We start from the raw sequence: 22,083 nt of genomic DNA, 5'->3' as shown, positions 1-22,083 counted from the left end.
TTTGGAGGAGTGGCCTGCAGAGTGTCTTCGGAAGAGATTAAATATGGATCATACGGAGGTTGTGACTAGTGATGGTCGTAAGGTAGGTTTATTGGTGTTATGGAAGAAGGATGTTGTTCTTTCTCTATGATATAAAACTATGAATTATATTGATGTTTTTATTGGCGCAGGTCAATAGAATATTTGGAGGTTTAAAGGGTTTTACGGTGAACCTAGATGGGCGGACAAACATCTAACTTGGGATCGCCTGCGAGAGCTGAAGGGAGAGTCATCTATGATGTGGTTGGTGATGGGTGACCTCAATGAAATATTGTATCAATTTGAGAAAAAAGGGGTAGACCGAGACCGAATCAATGTCTGATGGATTTTCAAGATGCTTTGTCTGAATGTGGTCTCACTGACCTTGGTTACATAGGAGATAAATTCACATGGCATGGAGGGGGTACTAGAGAAAGACTGGATCGAGCTTTGCCGTGTGATGATTGGAGGTTGAAATTTCCTGATGTAGTGGCGGAAAATCTTGTTGGAGATATGTCCGAGAGGCAATAATAAATTAGTTATTGTTATATCTTAGTGTTCATGGTAAATGTTTACACCCCATGCTATAATTGTATTAACCGGAAACATTAATACATGTGTGTTGTGTAAACAATCAGAGTCCCTAGTAAGCCTCTCGTAAAACTAGCTTGTTGATTAATACATGATCATAGTTTCCTGATCATGAACATTGGATGTTGTTAATAACAAGGTTATGTCATTGGATGAATGATATAATGGACATACACCCAAATAAGCGTAGCATGAGATCAAGTCATAAAGTTCATCTTGCTATAAGCTTTCGATGCATAGTAACCTAGTCCTTTGACCATGAGATCATGTAAATCACTTATACCGGAAGGATACTTTGATTACATAAAACGCCACTGCGTAAATGGGTGGTTATAAAGATGGGATTAAGTATTCGGAAAGTATGAGTTGAGACATATGGATCAAGAGTGGGATTTGTCCATCCCGATGAAGGATAGATATACTCTGGGCCCTCTCGGTGGAATGTCGTCTAATTAGCTTGCAAGCATGTGACTAGGTCACAAGAGATGACATACCACGGCACGAGTAAAGAGTACTTGTCGGTAACGAGGTCGAACTAGGTATGGAGATACCGATGATCAAACCTCGGACAAGTAAAGTATCGCGTGACAAAGGGAATTGGTATCGTATGTTAATGGTTCAATCGATCACTAAGTTATCGCTGAATGTGTGGGAGCAATTATGGATCTCCAGGTCCCGCTATTGGTTATTGGTCGGAGAGGAGTCTCGATCATGTCCGCATAGTTCACGAACCGTAGGGTGACGCGCTTAAGGTTCGATGTCGCATAAGTAGATTCGGAATATGAGATGGAGACCGAAATTTGTTCGGAGTCTCGGATGGGATCCAGGACATCACGAGGAGGTCCGGAATGGTCCGGAGAATAAGATTCATGTAGGGGAAATTGATTCTAGGTTTCGGAAAAGTTCGGGATTTTTCCGGTGGAAGACCGGGAAGGTTCTAGAAGGTTCCGGGGGTCCATCGTGGGGCCCACAACCTAGGGGGTCCAACATGGGCTGAGTGGGTGCATCCTAGCCCTAGTGGGCCAGGGGCACATGCTCCTCAAGGCCCAAGTCGGCCAGCCCACTAGGGTTCCCCAAAACCCTAAATGGGATCAACTTGGGAGGGAAGAAAACTCCCCCCCTCTTGGCCGCCGGCCCTAGATCTGTTTGGGGCGTGGGGGGGCCACCCCAAACCGACCTCCCCCCTTATATAAAGAGGGGAGGGGGTAGGGGGGCGCACACCCTTGAAACCCTAGCCCTGGCGCCCTCCTCTCTCCTCCACGACACATCTGCTCCAGCTTGGCGAAGCTCTGCAGATTTTCTCCACCACCACCACCACCACGCCGTCGTGCTGCTGGGATTCCGAGGGGATCTACCACACCTCCGCTGCCCGCTGGAACAGGGAGAGGACGGGCTTCATCGACACCGTACGCACGACCGAGTACGGAAGTGCTGCCGGATTGCAGCACATGATGATCGACTACATCAACAACGAGATCTAATCTCGTAGGCTTTGGAATCTTTGAGGGTTAGTCTCACATACATCTCGTTGCTTCGATCTTGGTAGATTAGATCTTGCTTCTTCCTAGATTGGATCTTGGTTTTTGTTCATGTTCACGGTAGAATTTTTTTTGTTTTCCATGCAACGAACCCTTCAAATCTAAATTATGGACGCTCTGATCATAGACCAATTCTTCTGAAATTTGGTGAAGAGCAAAGGCAAGAGGTTAGAGGACCGTCTGTTCAAGGAGAAAAACTTTAATGGCGTGGTTGATGATGCCTGGCAAGCTTCGGCTTATCTGGATCAGAATGGGCTAGCTAGTAGATTGGGCTTGGTGCGTGATAGTTTGCATAGATGGGATAGAACAGTGTTGAAGAAACCGCAGAACAAAATTAATTCAGTCAAAAGGGAACTTGAAGAGTTAACTCGCAGTGATCTAACAGAGGAGAATATAAGAGAAAAAGAACTTGCCACGGAAATAGAAAAATTGTTGGAGCAAGAGGAAATGTATTGGCCTCGGAGAAGCAGGGTTAAGTGGCTACAGTTTGGTGACAAGAATACAAATTTCTTTCACAACTTTGCGTCTAGTAGAAGAAAGAGAAACAAAATTAAGAATCTGAAAAATCTGAATGGTGATATTCTTGAAGGTAAAGAGCAACTGAATCCTCATATTTCAGGTTATTTTGCGGTCTTGTTTACTACCGAGGTGGAAGAACCTGATCCTGCATTGATTCAGTTGGTAACACCGAGGGTGGCGGAGGAGATGATGCAGACCTTCTAAAACCGCACACATCCGAAGATGTTAAGAAGGTTTTATTTTCTATTGGTGACATGAAAGCACCAGGATCGGATGGGCTTCATGCCCTTTTTTTAAAAAAAATGCAGGAATATTCTGGGAGAAAAGCTAACTGAAGAGGTGTTGGAGGCTATTAATACGAAGGTCATACCTTCGGGGTGGAACGATACGATTATTGTCTTAATCCCTAAGGTAGAGGCTCCAGAGAGCATTACTCATTTCAGGCCAATTAGCCTCTGTAATGTACTATACAAGGTCATATCCACGATGATAGCGTGTCGGCTGAAACTGATTTTGGATGATATCATTTCACAAGTTCAAAGCGCTTTTGTTCCGGGGAGTCTGATCTATGATAATATTTTGATAGCGTATGAGTGCTTACATAAATAAAGAACAAGAAGATAGGAAAGGAAGGTCTTTGTGCGGTAAAATTGGACATGCACAAGGCATATGATCATGTGGAGTGGATATTTTTTGTAGGGTATGATGATGCGGCTGGGTTTTCAAAAGGACTTTGTGGATCTGCTGATGGCTTGTGTTTTATCCGTGAGATATAAAGTCAGATACAATGATCAAGAGACGGGGGATTTTACTCCTAGTAGAGGTCTCCGCAAGGGGATCCCTTATCACCATATTTATTTCTTATTTGTGCTGAGGGTTTATCTAGTGCTCTGGCTCATAGAGAGGAGGTTCTTGGCATAGAAGGTGTTCGGGTGTGCAGAAATGCACCATCAATTTTCCATTTACTTTTTGCTAATGATTCCCTAATACTTATGAAGGAGAATTTAACTAATGCAACCTCATTGAGACAGGTGTTGGATCAATATTGTGCAAGTTCAGGACAGATGGTGAGTGAGACAAAGTGCAGTATTTTCTTCGGCCCAAATGTTGATGTTGAGGTAAAGGGTCAATTCTGTGAAGAATTAAATATTACGATTGAAGCAGTTTCTGATAAATACTTAGGCTTGCCATCCATGGTTGGTCTAGACCGTACTGATAGCTTCATATATTTGCTTGAAAGAATTATTGAGAGATTGGAAGGATGGAAGGAAAGATTTCTATCTATGGGGGAAAGGAGATCTTATTAAAGGTGATTATTCATGCTATTCCTATTTTTGCTATGGAAGTTTTCAAGATACCAAAACAATTGTGTAAAGCTATTAATGATGCTATGGCTAGATTTTGGTGGGGAGATACGGATGAGAAGAGGAGAATGCATTGGTTTGCATGGTGGAAGATGTGTATTCCGAAAAAGCTGGGTGGTATGTGCTTCTGTGATCTTCATACTTTTAACATGGCAATATTGGCAAAACAAAGCTGGAGATTGCTATCTAATCTGGAGTCTCTTTGCGCTAGGGTTCTAAAGGCGAAATATTTTCATAATACCAGCCTTCTGAATGCAGGACCAAAGCAAGGCTCTTCCTATACTTGGCAAAGCATTGTAGCCGGTTACAGACATTTAAAAAGAGACATATTTGGAGAATTGGTAAGGGGGAGAATGTTAATATATGGTAGGATCATTGGATTCTTTCGAGTCCGACGAGAAGGGTGTGTTCGAGGAGGGGACACATTGTGTTAAGAACAGTAAATGAACTGATTGATCCAATAACCAATACATGGGATGAGGACCTTATTAGATCTTTATTCTTGCAGATTGATGCTGAAAGGATCCCGCGAATTCCTTTAAGTCAGAACCTACCGAATGATTTTGTTGCCTGGAACAAAACAAAGAACTACATGTTTTCTGTTCGGTCGGCTTACCATATTGAGTGGGATAATCAGTTTGGTCAGACTATTCGAAGAAGAGATGATCAAGGTTCAACCCAAGTTAATCCAGTTTGGGAAATTATGTGTGACATGGGCATATCCTTCGGATACCCATTATTAGTATACCCGGCTCGGCCCAATATGGAGAAGACCACATATGGAGAAGGCCCAACAAGGCAACCCGAAGAAGTAGTCGACTAGGACTCTTGTAAAACCCTAGGCTGGTTGCATATATAAAGCTAGCCAGGGCACCCGAAAGAGGGAGGAAGAGATAGACTGAATATAGACAAGATAGCTCCGCCTATGGCGGCACCCTGTAAACACATCTATGATCATATACTGGATTGCTAGCAGCATGTAGGGATCCTCCACCGAGGGGACCCGAAGCTGGGTACGTCGTGTGCCTAATCTCGTCCCCGGAATCTCCATCGTCGCTCTCTCCCGAAACCCAAGTCTACAATACGTAGGCATTGCCGAGGTGATCCCTCGTCAATTGGCGCCGTCTGTGGGAATTTCGGCGACTGGATTTCGTTATCCGGGCGGGATCATTCGTCTACATCGGGCTATGGATCTACAACGTCCAGCTTCATCGTCAGCGATTTATCGCCGTTGCGGTCGACTACGGGCGATTCCGTCGCTGCCGTGGTCTACGTCTTGTGCGCCAAAAAAAAATTATGGCAAGAGGAGATCGATCGGCTGGAGTCATAGGTCGCCAAAGCACAATCATGGCGATAATTCTCCGAGTCGTCGAAATCATAAAAGCAGAGCTAGCTGGATCGATCACGGACAAGTTCGGGTCAGAAATCTACAGGACTCAATGATGCCGTATTAGCCGAAATCACGGATCCACAAGTCGCCATCAATCCCTGCTACTATGGAGACAAACCGAGGATTGGAGTACAGGAAACAACAGTTTGGAGGATCAAATCCCGACGTGTCGAGAGCAATCTACTACTCTGTATGCATGTACCTGTTTTTGTCGGGTGCAAGTCGGACAGCGGCGGCCGCTGCAGTCTAGCAGTGGAAAGGATAAAAACATTGCGTGCTTGAGTCAAATCAAAATAGTAGAAAAAGAAGAGAACAAAGCTACAGCAGCAGGACAGAACAAAAATCATTCAGAATAGGATGTATTGTGTACAAAGCGTCTTAGAAAAAGGCAACTCGTCATGAAAAAAAAAAGAGTGATAGCAGTGGATCAAGCTCCAAAAAGATCGTCTGTGTTCTATATGCTTCTTCATGGATGGTTTCCTCGTAAAAAAATAGCCACCAATTCGTTTGTGTTCTGGTCGCTGCCAAACTACTCGCGACGTCCCGGAAAAAAGAGATTGTTTGGTCAAATCAAGGCTGCACCCGCATGATCTTGTCCTAGTATACAAGGAACGGAAGCTGAAAGCTGAAAAGCTAGGAAGAAATCGTTTGAGTCAGGTTCCAAGGAAAAGAGAATTTTTCTTTTATTCGGACTGAGCCAGATCGTATGAGCAAGTGGATCTAAAGATTTGATCAGACTACTAAGCAAAGCTAAGTACCTACTACCTCTCATGCTATAAAAGCCAGTAATATTCTCACATGAATTTGTATGTGCTATTCACGTCTCCATCTCGCGTTGGTACTATGAAGCTACACAGGACATGCAAAGAATCAAACTACTTCTTGCTCGATAGCGGGCAGTCGCCATTGCATATTTTGCTGTCGCGGATCATATTCACCGCCTATAGTCACCAAATTCGCCTGTCGAGGTTCCGATACATCGACAGTGTCTTCTTCATCGATTGTGTCACTTTTCGACTACGTCCGCTGCGTTGGTCACTTCCGGCTAAATGCCACGCGACCTCGCCATATCAAATACATCCACCTCATCAACTACTACTTCCCTACATGGATCAAGCCATCGAGTTCATCAGCCGATACAAAAATATCAGGTGCTATATTTCCAATTAATTACTACTTGCAAAATTTATTTGGCCAAATATTTTTTCGGCTCGTGTTATTACTTGCTCGCAGAATTTTTGCGCCATAATATAACTGCAGAAGAACAAGCTTCGACAACTTTGCTGTGTCGAACCCATTCGCCGCCGCGCACTCGCCGCACTTGGGGTTCATCTATCGTGGATCCTCCACATTGACTATGTCCTCTTCATCGACTACTTCTGGCCAGGCGCCGCGCGACTACATCAACTATGTCCGCCACATGACTTGCTTTCACGTCGGCTCCACCGCAGCCGATAAAAAAGCTAAGTGTCCCTCTTTCAAGATTCAATTATTATTTACTTATGTTACACCCGAATACTCGGGGGCTGCACCATTACATCATTAGAGCAAATTCACCCAGCACTGGGGGCTGCGCTATTACTTCATTATCACAAGTATACTCGGTTACTTGGTGAATTACTTTTCTTCGGCTCTGGATATATCTTCTCTGGCTCAGTGAAATTATTTCCTTCGGCACAGTGGAATTATTTTCTTTGACTTAGTAGTTTTATCTTCTTCGGCTCAGTGGGTTAATTTCTTCGGATTACTGGATTGGTTTTCTTTGGTTAATAATTGGTTCACTTATACAATATTACCCAATGCATTTTACGGATCAATGGATTCATTTTCTATGGTTATTCGAACTATTTTCTTCGGGTCAATGGATTCATCCTCTATAATATCAACGGATTCATCTTCTATGGTTATTACTGGAACTATTTTCTTCGGGTCAATGGATTCATCCTCTATAATATCAACGGATTCATCTTCTATGGTTATTACTGGAACTATTTTCTTCGGGTCAATGGATTCATCCTCTATAATAGCAACGGATTCATCTTCTATCGTTATTACTGGATTTTTCGGGTCAATGGATTCATCCTCTATGATATCGGCGGACTCATTTTCAATATATGATTCATATGTGATGGTGTAATCTTTAATTTGGATTCATCTCAAGTACTTCATCTCGGATTCATCTTCAGTATTTCATGGCCTTATTTCGGCGACACGGATAATACTCGGGGGCTCGACAACGACTTCGCCCCAAGTCACAACTATGGCACGACGTCTAAGCAACAATCATGACATCACCCCAGCAGTACTCGGGGGCTCGGCTATCTCTCCATCAACAATTTGGTGATATCTACTTTCGCTAATTCGGTGATTTCTATTTCGGCTCGACTTTTTCGCTGCACTCGAAGACCCCATCGCGCATCAACTCCGTTGTGCCCAATAAGCTAAGTGTTCCTTTATTTCACATAAATTTGATTATCATTTACTTTCGCCGCACCCGACGCTCGGGGGCTGCGCGGCATATATTCACTTTACATATCATTGAATCTGAGCATCTGACACCGCATGCGAAAAAGAGAGTCAAGGAAAAGATAGAAAAAGTTTGTTTATTTGTGCAGGAGAAAGCAAAATTCAAAGTATATAAGAGAGAACTCGACGAAATTGTCTACAGGGAGAACTCGACGAAATTGTCTTCAAGAAAGGACAGGGCCCGACGAATTCAAAAGAGTACCCGACGAAATCTTCTTCAAGGATGAACCCGACGAAATCTTGAGAGAACCCGACGAAATTTTATTCAAGGAGAACCCGAAGAATTATGTTCAAGGAGGTCCCAAAATATTATCCTCAAGGAGGTCCCGAAGAATTATCTTCAAAGAGGACCCGAAGAACTGTCCGCAGGGAGGACCCGAAGAATTATCTTCAAAGAGGACCCGAAGAATTGTCCTCAAAGAGGACCCGAAGAAATTTTCCTGAAGAAGGAACTCGACGAAATTTTCATCAAGGAGGAACCCAAAAAAAAAAAAGAGGGTGGACAAATCTTCGGGTCCATTGACTCGTCATTTGTTCCGAGCAAGAGCATCGGTGATGTACCCGACAATATAGAAGAACCAATATATTCGGCTGTCTCATCAAGCCCGAGAGAAAAATAGAAGAGCCCGCAAAATGGGTCATTGCATCAGCCGAACAAGGCACTTGACAAAATATTCTCAGAGCGCCAAAGTCGCGAACAATCTCTGAATGCCGCAAAACTCTGCGAAGGTAAGACCCCAGATCCGTTCTGTGTGGCGTGGCATCGCCAAAGACTGCGCTCTGCTACTTTTATCCGTATCAACAGATACGAAGAAAAATCCTAACGGACACGTTAGGTACCCGATAAATATGACTGAGACTCGACAGAATGGTAAGACCTTAAGCGGCACCTGTCGAAGTTTACACCAGTATCCCGAGATCATGTCCAGGGACGTGATCTTGAAGTAGGTTTTTGCGGATTGCCACTAGAGCAGTTAACTAGTACCTGATCCGTCAGATGAACTAGCCCCAACTACCATTATCCCTGTACAATATAGATATCAATGTCAAATAAAAATCGCAACGGCCTGGAGTCGATAAAAAGAGGGGCTGCGCCAAGTTGTTTATCGAGTAGTACAACTTGAGCCTATGCCTAGGTGCAAGCACCTGCTCATAGGCTCGGGGGCTACTCTTATCGAGAGTATTGTTCACCCTCCCGATAAGAAAGAGGAAAAATTATGGAGTCAATTACAAGCAAGTTGAGCCTACACCCAAGTGCAAACACTTGGCTGTAGCCTCGGGGGCTACTCCCATCGGGAGCGCTGGTCGCGCACCCGATAGAAAATTAACTTCGACAGCATCTATGGCAATCAAGGTTTGTAGACTCAACTCGATTCTACGACTCGAGTGGAGCCTACTCCCATCGGGAGCACATGGATTTCATCAAGTTCTCTGGAAATATAGTTAAGTTCTTCATCGAGTAGTACAACTTGAGTCTATGCCCAAGTGCAAACACTTGCCCATAGACTCGGGGGCTACTCCCATCGGGAGCGCTGCCGCGCACCCGATAATTTCAAGAATCATCGACATCATCTACGCTACACATGATCAACGACATGGACCTCGCCTTGTATTTTCTTCGACTCCGGAGATGGTTATGCTTGGAGTTTCTACGCAAGTCTTCGACTTCCCTATAAACTCGGGGGCTACTGACATGGGCATATCCTTCGGATACCCATTATTAGTATACCCGGCTCGGCCCAATATGGAGAAGACCAAATATGGAGAAGGCCCAACAAGGCAACCCGAAGAAGTAGTCGACTAGGACTCTTGTAAAACCCTAGGCTGGTTGCATATATAAAGCTAGCCAGGGCACCCGAAAGAGGGAGGAAGAGATAGACAGAATATAGACAAGATAGCTCCGCCTATGGCGGCACCCTGTAAACACATCTGTGATCATATACTGGATTGCTAGCAGCATGTAGGGATCCTCCACCGAGGGGACCCGAAGCTGGGTACGTCGTGTGCCTAATCTCGTCCCCGGAATCTCCATCGTCGCTCTCTCCCGAAACCCAAGTCTACAATACGTAGGCATTGCCGAGGTGATCCCTCGTCAATGTGGAAGCTCAATATCCTAAGTAAAGTGAAAATATTTTTGTGGAAGGCGCTGCATGGTGTCCTCCGTGGTATGACCATTCTCGCCGATCGTCACATTAAAGTTGCACCGCAATGCCCAATCTGTAAGTTTGGTCCTGGAGATATTAATCATATCATGTTCAGTTGTGAGAGTGCGAAGGAAGTATGGACATAATTGGGTTTAATGAGTGAGATTGAGCAAGCATTATGTGTAGATCGGTAGGGCTCGATGGTGTTGGAGCATATCGTGAGATCACCGAACAAGGAGGTAACACATCTTGAGCAAGTGTACTCACATGAAATAATAGCCATGGCCAGTTGGTACATTTGGTGGCAAAGGAGGGAGAAGGTAAAGGGTGAGAGGGTTAGCCCGCCAAAAAATTCTGCCTTTGCGATCAATGCAATAACGGCAAATTATGGGACTGCAATAAGTAAATCCGTGGTAAAAGAAATAAATTGGCTAAAACCTCGTAGAGGCAAGCTCAAGTTAAATATCGATGCCTCCTATGTTATGAATGGGACTGGATCGGCGGGTGCAGTGCTTAGAAATGCAAAGGGCGAGGTTTTAGGGGGTATGGCGTGTCCCCTGGATAATCTCTTGAGCGCAGCGACTGCGGAAGCATATGCATTGTTGAAAGGTTTGGAATTTCTGGATAAAATTGATTGTTCTTCATGTATCGTTGAGTCTGATTCTCTGGAACTAATTCAGGCATGCATTGGAGAGGTGGAGATTAATGGTCCTTATTCGGCTATATTAGCTGACTGTTTCCAGATGGCAAGCGTAATGACGGATATCCAGTTTTTGCACCGTAAGAGGGAGGCTAATCAAGTAGCTCATGAATTAGCTAGATTTTCTTTTAGTTCTAAGGAGATTCTTAGTTGGGTGGATGTTCCCCCCGATTTTATTTTACCTTTTGTTTTTAGAGATGTGACTTTACTCACAAACTTGTAATTGTATTTGTGGTTCCGACATCAAGTTTCAGACGCATTTTTTTCCTTCTAGGGTACCAAACGGGACTGGAAGGGTTTTAATGAGGTGGCTGCTTGCCTATTTTTTTTAAAAAAATAGAACGTTTTGGTAATTGGTTTTAGCTTGAGAAAGCATCTCATGTTATTGAACCGAGTGAACAAGTCATAATGAAAACTTCGTGAAAACGTTCATAAGCTTTTAAAAATTCTCACCATAATAAAGTATGTTAGAAACATGATCTTTTATAGAAACATGTAAAATTTTACGTTCAAACTAATATTTATTTTGAAGGCAAGAAAAAAAAGTTATGCATGAATAGTGATGTCATATTTTTTTGTTGTTGATTTTATTTTTTTCACACCTCCTAAATGAATTTGTTGCTGAACTTGAAGTTACATGCTGGTAGAACATCACATCAGCGCTGCATTTGTTTTTCAAAATGGAACTTTGAAACATAGTTTCACTTAGTTTTCACCCGTTTACATGTTAACTTGGTTTTCACAGGATTTTTTTTTTGTTGATAAAGCACAGGATATTTTATATTTTTTGGTTGTCTATGATTAACCCAATGTTAGCAAGGAGAAAAAGCTTCCCTATTGTGTCAAGAAGAACATACCAAAAAATTGACAGGCTACGCAAACAATGACCAAAATTTTGACCGGCCAAACTTTTGGTAAAATTCGTCTTGGACAGCAACCCAACGTACCCTGAGATCTCTCCCATTATCAGTCTACCGCCGCTGTGCCGTACTTTACCGTTACCGTCAACGCCGAAACCTCACCCAGTCATCTCCCAACCCTGCCCTTCCCTTCCCTACTACACAAACCCCTCCGCCGCCGCCGCCGCCGCCGCCATCGCCCTCACCGTTCTACCTCGTCCGCAGATATCGATTATTGAGGTATGTCGTTTGCGCATCTAGTGAATCCTTAAATCTCAGACTAACCTCGACGAATTCGCGACGCCGCCATCTAGATCCGCCCTTGCCTATCCGGTTTTGGGCTGAGATTAGCTTAGTTTCTTGCTTTGCCGCTGTCGTGCTCTTAGCTCCGGGCTCGCAGATCTGAGCAGGCTAGCTGCTTAGGCTTCTCCGTGCTAAGTTTGCGTTGCTGCGGATTGGTGATACCCATGTCGGGCCGCCATTTCCCGTGCTATACGCATCTTTTTTTCATGTCTGTGTGCCTCATCTGTCCTATTTTACATGGTTTCGTATTATTTTTTCCTGTATGCTTGTAAGATTCGAAGCTATGTTCGTGGAGAAGAACCCGTTCTAGGATTAAATTGGACCCAGGGTACATACATCTTTCTGTTTGTCGGCTGGTCTACTGTGTTTCCTATTTTTGAGCACACACTGTCTGTTAGTCTTGTGCAAGAAGTGGCCTGCAGTTCTTCTAGATCTCGAGTTTGTAGAAGCACCCAGGGTACATCTTCTAGATCTCGAGTTTGTAGAGGTGTTCGAGGCCGGGCTCTGCACACGGCAACATGCCGCGCACACCATCCAGGACCATATCGATTTTAAGATGTCAAGCTCGCGGGAATCGAGGGTGTACCATGTCAGTTAGCAGTATGCTTAGAGTTGGTTTGAAGGCCAGACTTCCTGTGTTTTGGAATTTACTGTAATATTTCTAACATCTTAATACAAGAGGCAGGCCTTACTTTCCTTTTTTGCTTGTAATAAAGAATAGCATGCGGATACAATTCCTTCGCGTTTTTTTTAAATAATACATTTTTTCTCGTTATTTCCAAAAATAATACTCAGTTTCAATCTTTGTCACAAATAATACACTGTCGGGGACACGTACCCCGACTAGAAAGAATCGGGAACAGCAAACCCGATTAGGGATAGTCGGGGTAGGCTACCCCGAGTAGCAGAGAATCCGGATCCAGCGCATGTTGTCGGGTTTCTCTAACCCGATTTCTTGAAAATTGATTTGGCCGAAGGCATGCATGTCAGATGGCACGCGCATCTCGTCGTCCGCATGCATAGCAGCAAACGACATGTTCAGCCTTCTTCTCCCTCCACGGACCATGGCTCCAGGCTGCACCGGCGCAGCACGCACGCCGCATGGCGCCTCCACGCTGCCCAGCCTCGCCAGCTCCCGGCCCTGCCCCCGCTGAACGAGCCCAGGCCCTGCGCCGCCCAGCCTCGCCAGCTCCTGGCCGAACCAGCCCAGGCCCCGCCCCGAGCTCGCCCCGCTCCGCTGCCGCCGCCCAGCCTCGCCAGCTCCCGGCCGAACCAGCCCAGTCCCCGCCCCGAGCTCGCCCCGCTCCGCTGCTGCCGCCCAGCCTCGCCAGCTCCCGGCCGAACCAGCCCAGGCCCCGCCCCGCCCCGAGCTCGCCCCGCTCCGCTGCCGCCGCCCCACCCCGACGCCGCCGCCCCGACCAGAATCCTCGTCTCCATCGACACCCGCGCGTGCACGGTGGACGATTCGGCGCGGAGGCGGCGCTCGGCCACGTGGCGTCCGCGCTGGAGGCGTCGCCGCGCTCGAGCTCTGGGTACGCGCTCCTTGCGCTACCGGGATGTTGTCGAGATGCTCCGCGACTACATGCCCAGCCGCGGCACGGCCTACGCCTCCTCCTTGTCGTCCTGCTCGTCCGGCTCAGGGGACATCGCCGCCGCTGCCTATGATTTCGCTGCGGATGGGAATAGGCACTTAATTGCTGGGCCCGACGAATGTATTCAGCTTTGTATCCTCCTCTGTACTGGAGAATGACAGCAGCTGCTGTATGACCCAGCGTGAGAGCTGGACCAATCAAAATCTGAGTTCTGCCCGGTGCATATGCCCGCAGGTTCAATATTAATTTTCCCCATGCATGTCGGGTTACTCTATCCTGATTGGGAAGAATCGGGTTCCTCCACCCGAATTACTACAAAAGCTAAGGACAGTTTCACGTGGCGCAAAAAAATCAAAGAACTCGGGGTAGCCTACCCCGACTACCTCTAATCGGGTTTGCTGTTCCCGATTTTTTCTAATCGGGGTACGTGTCCCCGACAGTGTATTATTTGTGACAAAGATTGGAACCGGTTATTATTTCTAAAAATAACCAAAAAAATGTATTATTTTAAAAAAATCGCAGTTCCTTCCGTATCTGTCGGTGTCCAACTCCGACAAGGCGACAACTCATGGTATTTACTGTTGTTGGCATATTGCTGTGGGTAATTAAAAGCTTGCAAACCTATCCACTTCTACAATTGTATTCTGTCCAAAAGTTGACGCAGATTGCATGTTGATTTTGCTCTCGTAGTATTTAAGTAAGATGGCACTGCAGCTACTGGAACAGGCTAATGTGCATGCTTTGTATAGCCTTTGGGTGCACCCACTCTCTATTTTCAGGCAAAAGCTTAAGTTAATTTCCTGACAGCAATATCTTAGACTCCATTTTTTATCACTTGTTTGCTGTCAGCTCCCATTTAATCCCTTTCATACAGTTGATAGCTTCTATATTCCCTACTTTTTATCCTAAAAAAATAGCTTCTATATTCTGCAGGTGAATTGAGCACGCTAGTTTGTCAAGATGTCTGATAGTCATGAAACCGACAAGAATATTGAGATGTGGAAGATTAAGAAGCTGATCAAGGGACTTGAATCTGCTAGGGGCAATGGCACAAGCATGATCTCTCTGATTATGCCTCCACGTGATCAAGTCTCACGTGTGACCAAGATGCTGGGTGATGAATATGGTACCGCTTCAAATATCAAGAGTAGAGTCAACCGCCAATCTGTTCTGGCAGCCATCACCTCAGCTCAGCAGAGGCTGAAGCTGTATAATAGGGTTCCACCAAATGGATTAGTTCTCTACACTGGAACAATTCTAACTGACGATGGCAAGGAGAAGAAGGTTACTATTGATTTTGAGCCATTCAAGCCTATCAATGCATCCTTGTACCTTTGCGACAACAAATTTCACACTGAAGCCTTGAGTGAGCTCTTGGAATCTGATGACAAGTTTGGGTTCATTATTATGGATGGTAATGGAACTCTTTTCGGCACACTTAGTGGCAACACTCGTGAAGTGCTTCACAAATTTACTGTAGATCTCCCAAAGAAGCATGGAAGAGGAGGGCAATCTGCTCTGCGTTTTGCTCGCCTTCGGATGGAAAAGCGTCATAATTACGTTCGGAAGACAGCTGAACTTGCCACTCAGTTCTTCATCAACCCAGCTACCAGCCAGCCTAATGTTGCGGGACTAATATTGGCTGGTTCTGCTGATTTTAAAACAGAACTAAGCCAATCTGACATGTTTGATCAGCGCCTTCAGACCAAAATACTGAATGTGGTTGATGTTTCATATGGTGGTGAGAATGGTTTCAACCAAGCCATTGAGTTATCAGCTGAAATTCTAGCAAATGTGAAGTTCATACAGGAGAAGAAGTTGATTGGGAAGTACTTTGAAGAGATTAGTCAAGATACTGGGAAGTATGTCTTTGGCGTTGATGACACCCTGAAGGCTCTTGAGATGGGTGCTGTTGAAACTCTGATGGTGTGGGAAAACCTTGATGTCAACCGATATGTGCTTAAGCACAGTGCAAGTGGAGAAATTATCATAAAGCATCTGAACAAAGAGACTGAAGCTGACCAGAGCAATTTCCGTGATGCAGAAACCAATGCTGAGCTGGAAGTTCAGGAGAAAACAACTCTTTTGGAATGGTTTGCTAATGAATACAAGAAGTTCGGGTGCACTCTTGAATTTGTTACCAACAAATCTCAAGAGGGCTCACAGTTTTGCCGAGGATTTGGTGGCATTGGTGGTATCCTGCGCTACCAGCTGGACATTCGTTCTTTTGATGATCTTGACGATGATGAGGGTGTCTACGAAGACTCTGATTAGCAACTAATCAGTCAAATGCCAGATGCAATCACGATTAATTCTGAATTCTGCTCGACTATTTGTTCTGGAGCACTTCAAAGGAGCTGTGAGTTTCGTTCCCTATGCATTAGCTTATAAAATTCCATTGCCGATTACATGATATCTGAAACTCTCCTCTCCTATTTTCAGATCCATTGACTGATGGGCGCGGGGGAGCTTCATATTCTGCTTTAGAAGTCTGAAATGATACAATCACAAGTCCTCTGTTAAATGGTGTCGAGATGTTATTCTCCTAAATCACAATGAGAACTGTGTGATACAAAACTTGGTTGTTACCTCCTATTTTGCTGTTATGTGAACTGAGAGTCTGTCTAAGTTTCGACTTTTAGCAAGTGGTCCAATGGGGAAAAAGTCTGTCCTAAATTTGAGTTATTGTAAGCTACTGTTGTCAACTTGTCATGCCGAAAGGTTAAATTGGATTGGGATTCAAGTGTATCTGTGTTTTTTTCCTATTAATCAGTTTCTAGTTGCATACTCTACATCATAAAGAAAATCAGGTACTCTACACATGATACAGAAATGAGGAAGGTATTCTACAATAATGCAAGCGATCACGATGAATTCTTTGGCGCTGCCATCTCCCACCCCCCGCAGGAATCGTCGCAGCAGCTCTCCTCGCCGATCACCCTGTTGACCGTCCTGCCGATGCAGCTCGACGACGAGCAGACGCCGTCCCTGGCGTTGTCGAAGTCCGGCACGAAGCCCAGGAACAAGGGGGGCTGCGCGTCGTACTGCGCCTTGTACCCCGCCGTCCCGTACTGCTTCTCGACGCCGCCGTCCTTGCGGAACCTGACCTCGCACCCGCCGCCCAACTCCCTGCAGAGGAGCACGTCGTGGCCCGGGTTCCAGAACAGCCGCACGCCGTGCGCCCAGCAGCGGTTGGAGCCGCGGTACGAGCACAGCACCTCGAACACCTCGTCGCCGCGCACGGCCGGCAGCGTCATGTGCGCCGCCGCGGCGCTGGGGATATCGGCGCGCGTCGACCACACGGAGTTGCTCAGGTTGTGCTCGCTGTAGCCGTGGCAGAGGAGCTGCACGTTGCCGTCGGTGAGGTCCAGCTCCTCGCCGACCTGCTGCTCGTTGATCACCACGATCACCAGCCGCTCCCCGCCGGGCAGGAACGGGGACGGCAGGTGGCGGCACCGGTATCGGAGGAAGAAGCTGAGCGCGACCACCGCGGCCATGGCGGCGACGAGGGCGACGATCTTGACGAGCGCCGCGGCCATGATGGCGACGATGCGACGGCGGTGGCGCGCGTGCGGGGCTCAGGACCGTGGAGAACCAGCTGCGCGTACGTGTGTGGTGGAGGCTGGCATGCAAACTGCTCATGCATGATTCTTGGCTGAGGCCAGAACAGATTTGCCCGAGGAAGGCAAACTTAGACAGCGGACACAGACGAATGAGCTTGTTTTCCTTCAGGCAAGGAGGCGCACTGCCTAATTTTGGGGTGTCAGGTCAGTTGGCTAAATTTGCTAACTGGAGTTAATCAACTCATATTTTCTAATATAATGCAGGAAATTGCAAGAAACATCAAATTCACTGATGAATCAATCACCGTGCCATATTTTTATTTCCATTGAGCTGCCTAGGCATTTCTTTGTTATATTCTCCCACATTTCTTGCCCCTTGTTTAAGCTCTTGAAGTTTCTTGTAGAAGTAACGTGTGTAATGCACTAGAACACTAAGTGGGAATGCATTTCTTCTTTCATTGCCTCCCATGTTCTGATTGGACGTTAGCCATTCCGGTGGCAACTCGCATTTGTTCCCACCATAAGAGAGCACAATCTTCAAAGATGCCTGGAGCTATGCCCATCATCTTGTCCTCCAGGTAGTTTTGCATATGATAGATCTTGTTAACTTTGTGTCTAAGAGCATCTCCAGCTGTGTCCCCCTAAACGGCGCCGGATCGAGTATTTGGGGTTTAGGGGACGTGTTTTCTTCGTGTCGCGTTTGGGGGACGTCGCTCCCCAGCCGCGTCCCCTAAATGCGGCTCCCAAATATAAATTCAAATAGTTCACGTTCAAAAGAGATCGTTCTGAAGTCGTCGCGATCGAACTAGCCGCAATCAAAGTACTTGACGCGCGATCATATTACAGAACGAGCCATGGCTCACCGTCGATCACGACTCGCAGAGGCATTCATCCTCCAGAACCTTCCACTTGGGGCCTCGTGTGCCCGAGGTCGCCTTCTTCTTCCTCTTCTTCCTCACACCGGCCGCGTCAACCTCCACGAGACCCTATGCATCCTCCGCGGCATCCTCATCCTCGTCGTCCTCTTCGTCGCCGCCCTCTCGTCATCGTCGTCGTCCTCCTCCACCCCTCGTACTCCCCTCCTCCTCCTCCTCCTCCCCAAACGAACCACCGGCGCCCTCGAATTCGAGCGGACCGCTGCGGCCAGTGAACGGGGCGCCATCCGCGCCGGGAAGTAGAACACGTCGTTTGGGTTGAAGCCGCCATGCGGCAGCGCAACCTTGTACCGCGGCGAAAAGTTCGGTGTCACGCACCCTGGAGTCGCAGAAGGGCCCTCGTTGAAGAAACTAGGTGTCGACGGGGACGCCACTCCCGGAATGTGCGCGATGGCCGACGTACTCCATGGGCTCGCGTTGGTAGCAGCGATACACGCGGCCAATACGGCCTTCTGGTGCGCACACACCGCCTCTGACTTCTTCTCATGCTCCACCATCCGCCGTCCCCTCCGCAACGCCGTCGACAGCTTGCGCCGCATGCAGTCTTCCTCCCACCTTTCGTCGGTCCAGCCATTCAACTTCTTCCTCGCCGATGGCGCTTTCCGCGGCTTCGCGAAGAGGGCCCTTCGGCCCTTTCGTCGCTGCCTCATTGCCCGGTGGCTTGGTGGCCGCTTTCTTGGCCATTTTTTGGGGCATGTCGGTGGCGCAATGGATGGGAGAGGGTAGCGGCGGCGGGAGGGAGAGAGTAGCGACGGCGGGAGGGAGAAATGAATCGGCGAGATAGGCGGTGAAAGCTTTTGGGAGGGCAGAAAAGTGCGGCTGGAGGGCGGGTTGTGGCGCGAGAGGCGCGATATGGTGGGAGGGAGGGTGGAATTTTTATGTGTCGTTGACGCATCGGGCCGCCACTCCCCGCCTCGATTTTTGTTGTGTCTGGCGTGCCCAGAGCATCCCCTGTGGACCAGGGACGGGCTCGAGGCTTCGTACAACATATTGGGCCGCGCCAGACGGAAGGAGGCTTTGGGGCGCGCGTCTGGGAACGAAAAAATGTCTGGTGCGCCCAAAAAACCTTTAGGGGACGCGGCTGGGCATCTCTAATAGCTGTAAAAGTGCGAAAACTGAAAAATAACCACTAATTTGTGGGTTCGGTTCGAAAAATGGCGTAGATCAATTACTGTAAACAAGTCGACCCATAAATTGTTTTTACGGGGCGCGCAAAAAAATGCCCGTGGGCCTGAATACATGGGCCTAGAGGCCGAACTGAACGAGAACCCACACTCGCATCATATCTAGGGTGCGATGAAGTTTCACCTCCACCACCTCGTGCTCTCACCCGTTCCACGCGCCGGCACCAGACTCTGTCACCGCCGTCGCCCGATTTGGCCACATCCGCCGACGCCGAGCTTCCCTCGTTTGCGCCACATCCTGCCCGCGTCTCCTCCCTCACCTCTACGGCCCGCCCACGGACTCGCTGCCCGATTCGAGGATGAACTCTCTGATTCGTCCTTCTCAAACAATTCCGACATCGAGGATCTGCTCTAGGAGGACGACAGAGAGACCACCATCCTCATCCTCGCTATTAAGGAGCTAGAGGACCGCGTGATCCCGCTGAATCGGAGGCGCGGCTCGGTGATGGGCGGTAAACTCGTGCCCTTGGCTGTTGGAGATATGCCCGAGAGATAATAGTAAAGTGGTTGTTATTATATCCTAATCTTTATGATAGATTTTTATATTTCATGCTATAATTGCATTAACGGGAAACATTAATGCATGTGTGTTTTGTAAATAAACCGGAATCCCTAGTAAGCGTCTCATTTAACTAGCTGAAAGGACACAGATGTTGCCTAGAGGGGGGGGGGGGGGTGAATAGGCGGTTTAAAACTTTTACGAGACGGGCTTAACAAATGTGGAATAAAACTAGCGTTTACTTTGTCAGGTCCAAAACCTATATACTATGGTTCACCTATGTGCACCAACAACTTATGCTAAGCAATATAAGCAACTTGGTGATAGCAATATATATAACTTCAAGCACGATGGATATCACAAAGTAAAGTGCATAAGTAAAGAGCTCGGGTATAGAGATAACCGAGGCAACGGGAGACGATGATTTATCCCGAAGTTCACACTCTTGCGAGTGCTAATCTCCGTTGGAGAGGTGCGGTGGCTTAGTGCTCCCGAACGCCACAAGAGGCTCACCTTGAGGTGTGGTTGCTCGATGCACACCAACGCCACAAAGGCCTCACCCCAAGATGCGGTACTCACACCACACACCGAACGCCACGAAGGCGCCTCACCTTATTCTCCGGTGACCCTCGCCACAAAGGCCTAGGTCACGGTTCCACTAAGGAATTTCCTTCGAGGCGGAAACCGGGCCTTACACAAAGCTTGGGCACGCATCCACAGCTTAGTTGGAGGCTCCCAAAAAATCGCCACAAAGGCCTCAAATCCGTCTAGGTTTCCAAGAACCCAAAAGTAACAACTTTCTCACTTTCACTTCCACGAATCACAGTGGAGAACTCAACCCGATGCACCAAATGCAATGGCAAGAACACCACAAAGATGCTCAAGTACTTCTCTCTCAAATTTCAACAAAGCTACAAAAGCTATTGGGGGAATAAGAGATGACGAACAAATAGGAGGAGGAACACCAAATTTCTCCAAGATCTAGATCTAGTGGATTCCCCTCACAAAGAGAGGGATTTGATTGGTGAAGATGTAGATCTAGATCTCCTCTATCTTTCTCTCAAATAGATGCAAGATTCATGGGGGGGGGGGGGAGAGGGAGATAGCAAGCTCAAAGAAGGTCAACAATGGGGCAAAAACGAGCTCAAACGGATAGGAAACTTTGGGGAAGAAGACCCCCTTAAATAGGGCAAGAGAAATCTGCCCGTTATGCACAAAACTCGTCAAAACCGGAACTTCCGGTCACTTGGGGCGGAACTTCCGCCCCCCGGAAGTACCGGCCAACTTCCGGGTGAAGTAGGACGCCCCCGGAATGCTCCCGGTATGATTTCTGCGTGCAGAATCAGCATTTCCGGAAGTTCACCGGAAGTAGGGCGGAAGTTCCGGTCCGGCCAAAAAACTACTTCACGAAAACTTCAAGAACTTTTGCATCCGGACTCCGATTTTGATGATCTTGGACTCGTTTCGAAGCTAGTAACAAGCTCTACAAGATCATGCAGGGAAACATCATAGTCCAGTAAGGTAGGATAGAAATAAATGAAGAAAGGTTTGACCTATCTAAAAAATACATACCGGTAAAACCTCCAACCTTGAAAATGCAACAAGTTGCCCGTGCAAAAACCATTCTTGATGAACTAGAGCTTTTCATGAGAATAAACACAAGTTCTGAAACATCACATGGATAAGATCCAAATAACAACCAAGAAAGATGATGCAAGGATGCAAAGGTTTGAGCTCTTCGAAGGATACAATCGAGTTACTCACTCGAGAGCCCTGTTGATAGTACAACAACTAAACTATAAAACGGTCTCCAACTACACCATGAGACCGGAGAGAAAGAAACCCTATCAAGAGCAAACCTTAACTTTGCGCATTCCACTTGGGCTTGATGATGACGGTCTTGACCGCAACAAGATGGAACACCTTTCTTGATTGTGCTTGCTTGATGAAGTCATGCGAAATGCTCCCCCATACTCACTATGGGAGAGCTTCTTCTTCGGCGCATCTTCACATATCCATGATCACCATATGGATGGCAAGCTTCAATCATATGATCTGTTCGAGTTTGGCTCATCTTGAACTTGCACTTCATTTCTTCATTCTTCATCATGTTGATGTCTTGAAGTAACTTGAGGGCTCACTTCATCTTCATCTTCAAGACATACTTGACACTTGATATCCTTCATAAATTTCTTCTTATTGCAACCTTGAAGCCAACATATGGTTCAAGCATTGCCTATGGACAACACCTACAAATATAACTCAATGCAAACATTAGTCCATAGGGAATGTCATTAATTACCAAAACCACACATGGG

At 46.8% G+C, this 22,083-nt stretch overlaps 1 protein-coding gene across 1 annotated transcript; it reads left to right on the top strand.

Annotated features, from left to right (window-relative positions):
* The first annotated feature begins 11,792 nt into the window (after nt 1-11,792).
* Nucleotides 11,793-16,332, top strand: LOC127293262 (eukaryotic peptide chain release factor subunit 1-3). Its single transcript, XM_051322846.2, has 3 exons — nt 11,793-11,929; nt 14,518-15,943; nt 16,027-16,332. Exon 2 carries the CDS (start codon nt 14,545-14,547, stop codon nt 15,856-15,858), a length of 1,314 nt encoding a protein of 437 aa, XP_051178806.1. The 5' UTR covers nt 11,793-11,929; nt 14,518-14,544; the 3' UTR covers nt 15,859-15,943; nt 16,027-16,332.
* Nucleotides 16,333-22,083: the final 5,751 nt, after the last annotated feature.

The sequence above is a fragment of the Lolium perenne genome, chromosome 4 (assembly GCF_019359855.2).
Source record: "Lolium perenne isolate Kyuss_39 chromosome 4, Kyuss_2.0, whole genome shotgun sequence".
Lineage (NCBI taxonomy): Eukaryota > Viridiplantae > Streptophyta > Magnoliopsida > Poales > Poaceae > Lolium > Lolium perenne.
Note: the sequence above shows the minus strand (reverse complement) of the source record. Positions and strands in the feature narration are given on the sequence as shown.

Excerpts from the sequence above, each read along its gene's own strand:
- LOC127293262 (XM_051322846.2), top strand. The coding sequence starts at position 14,545 with ATGTCTGATAGTCATGAAACCGACAAGAATATTGAGATGTGGAAGATT.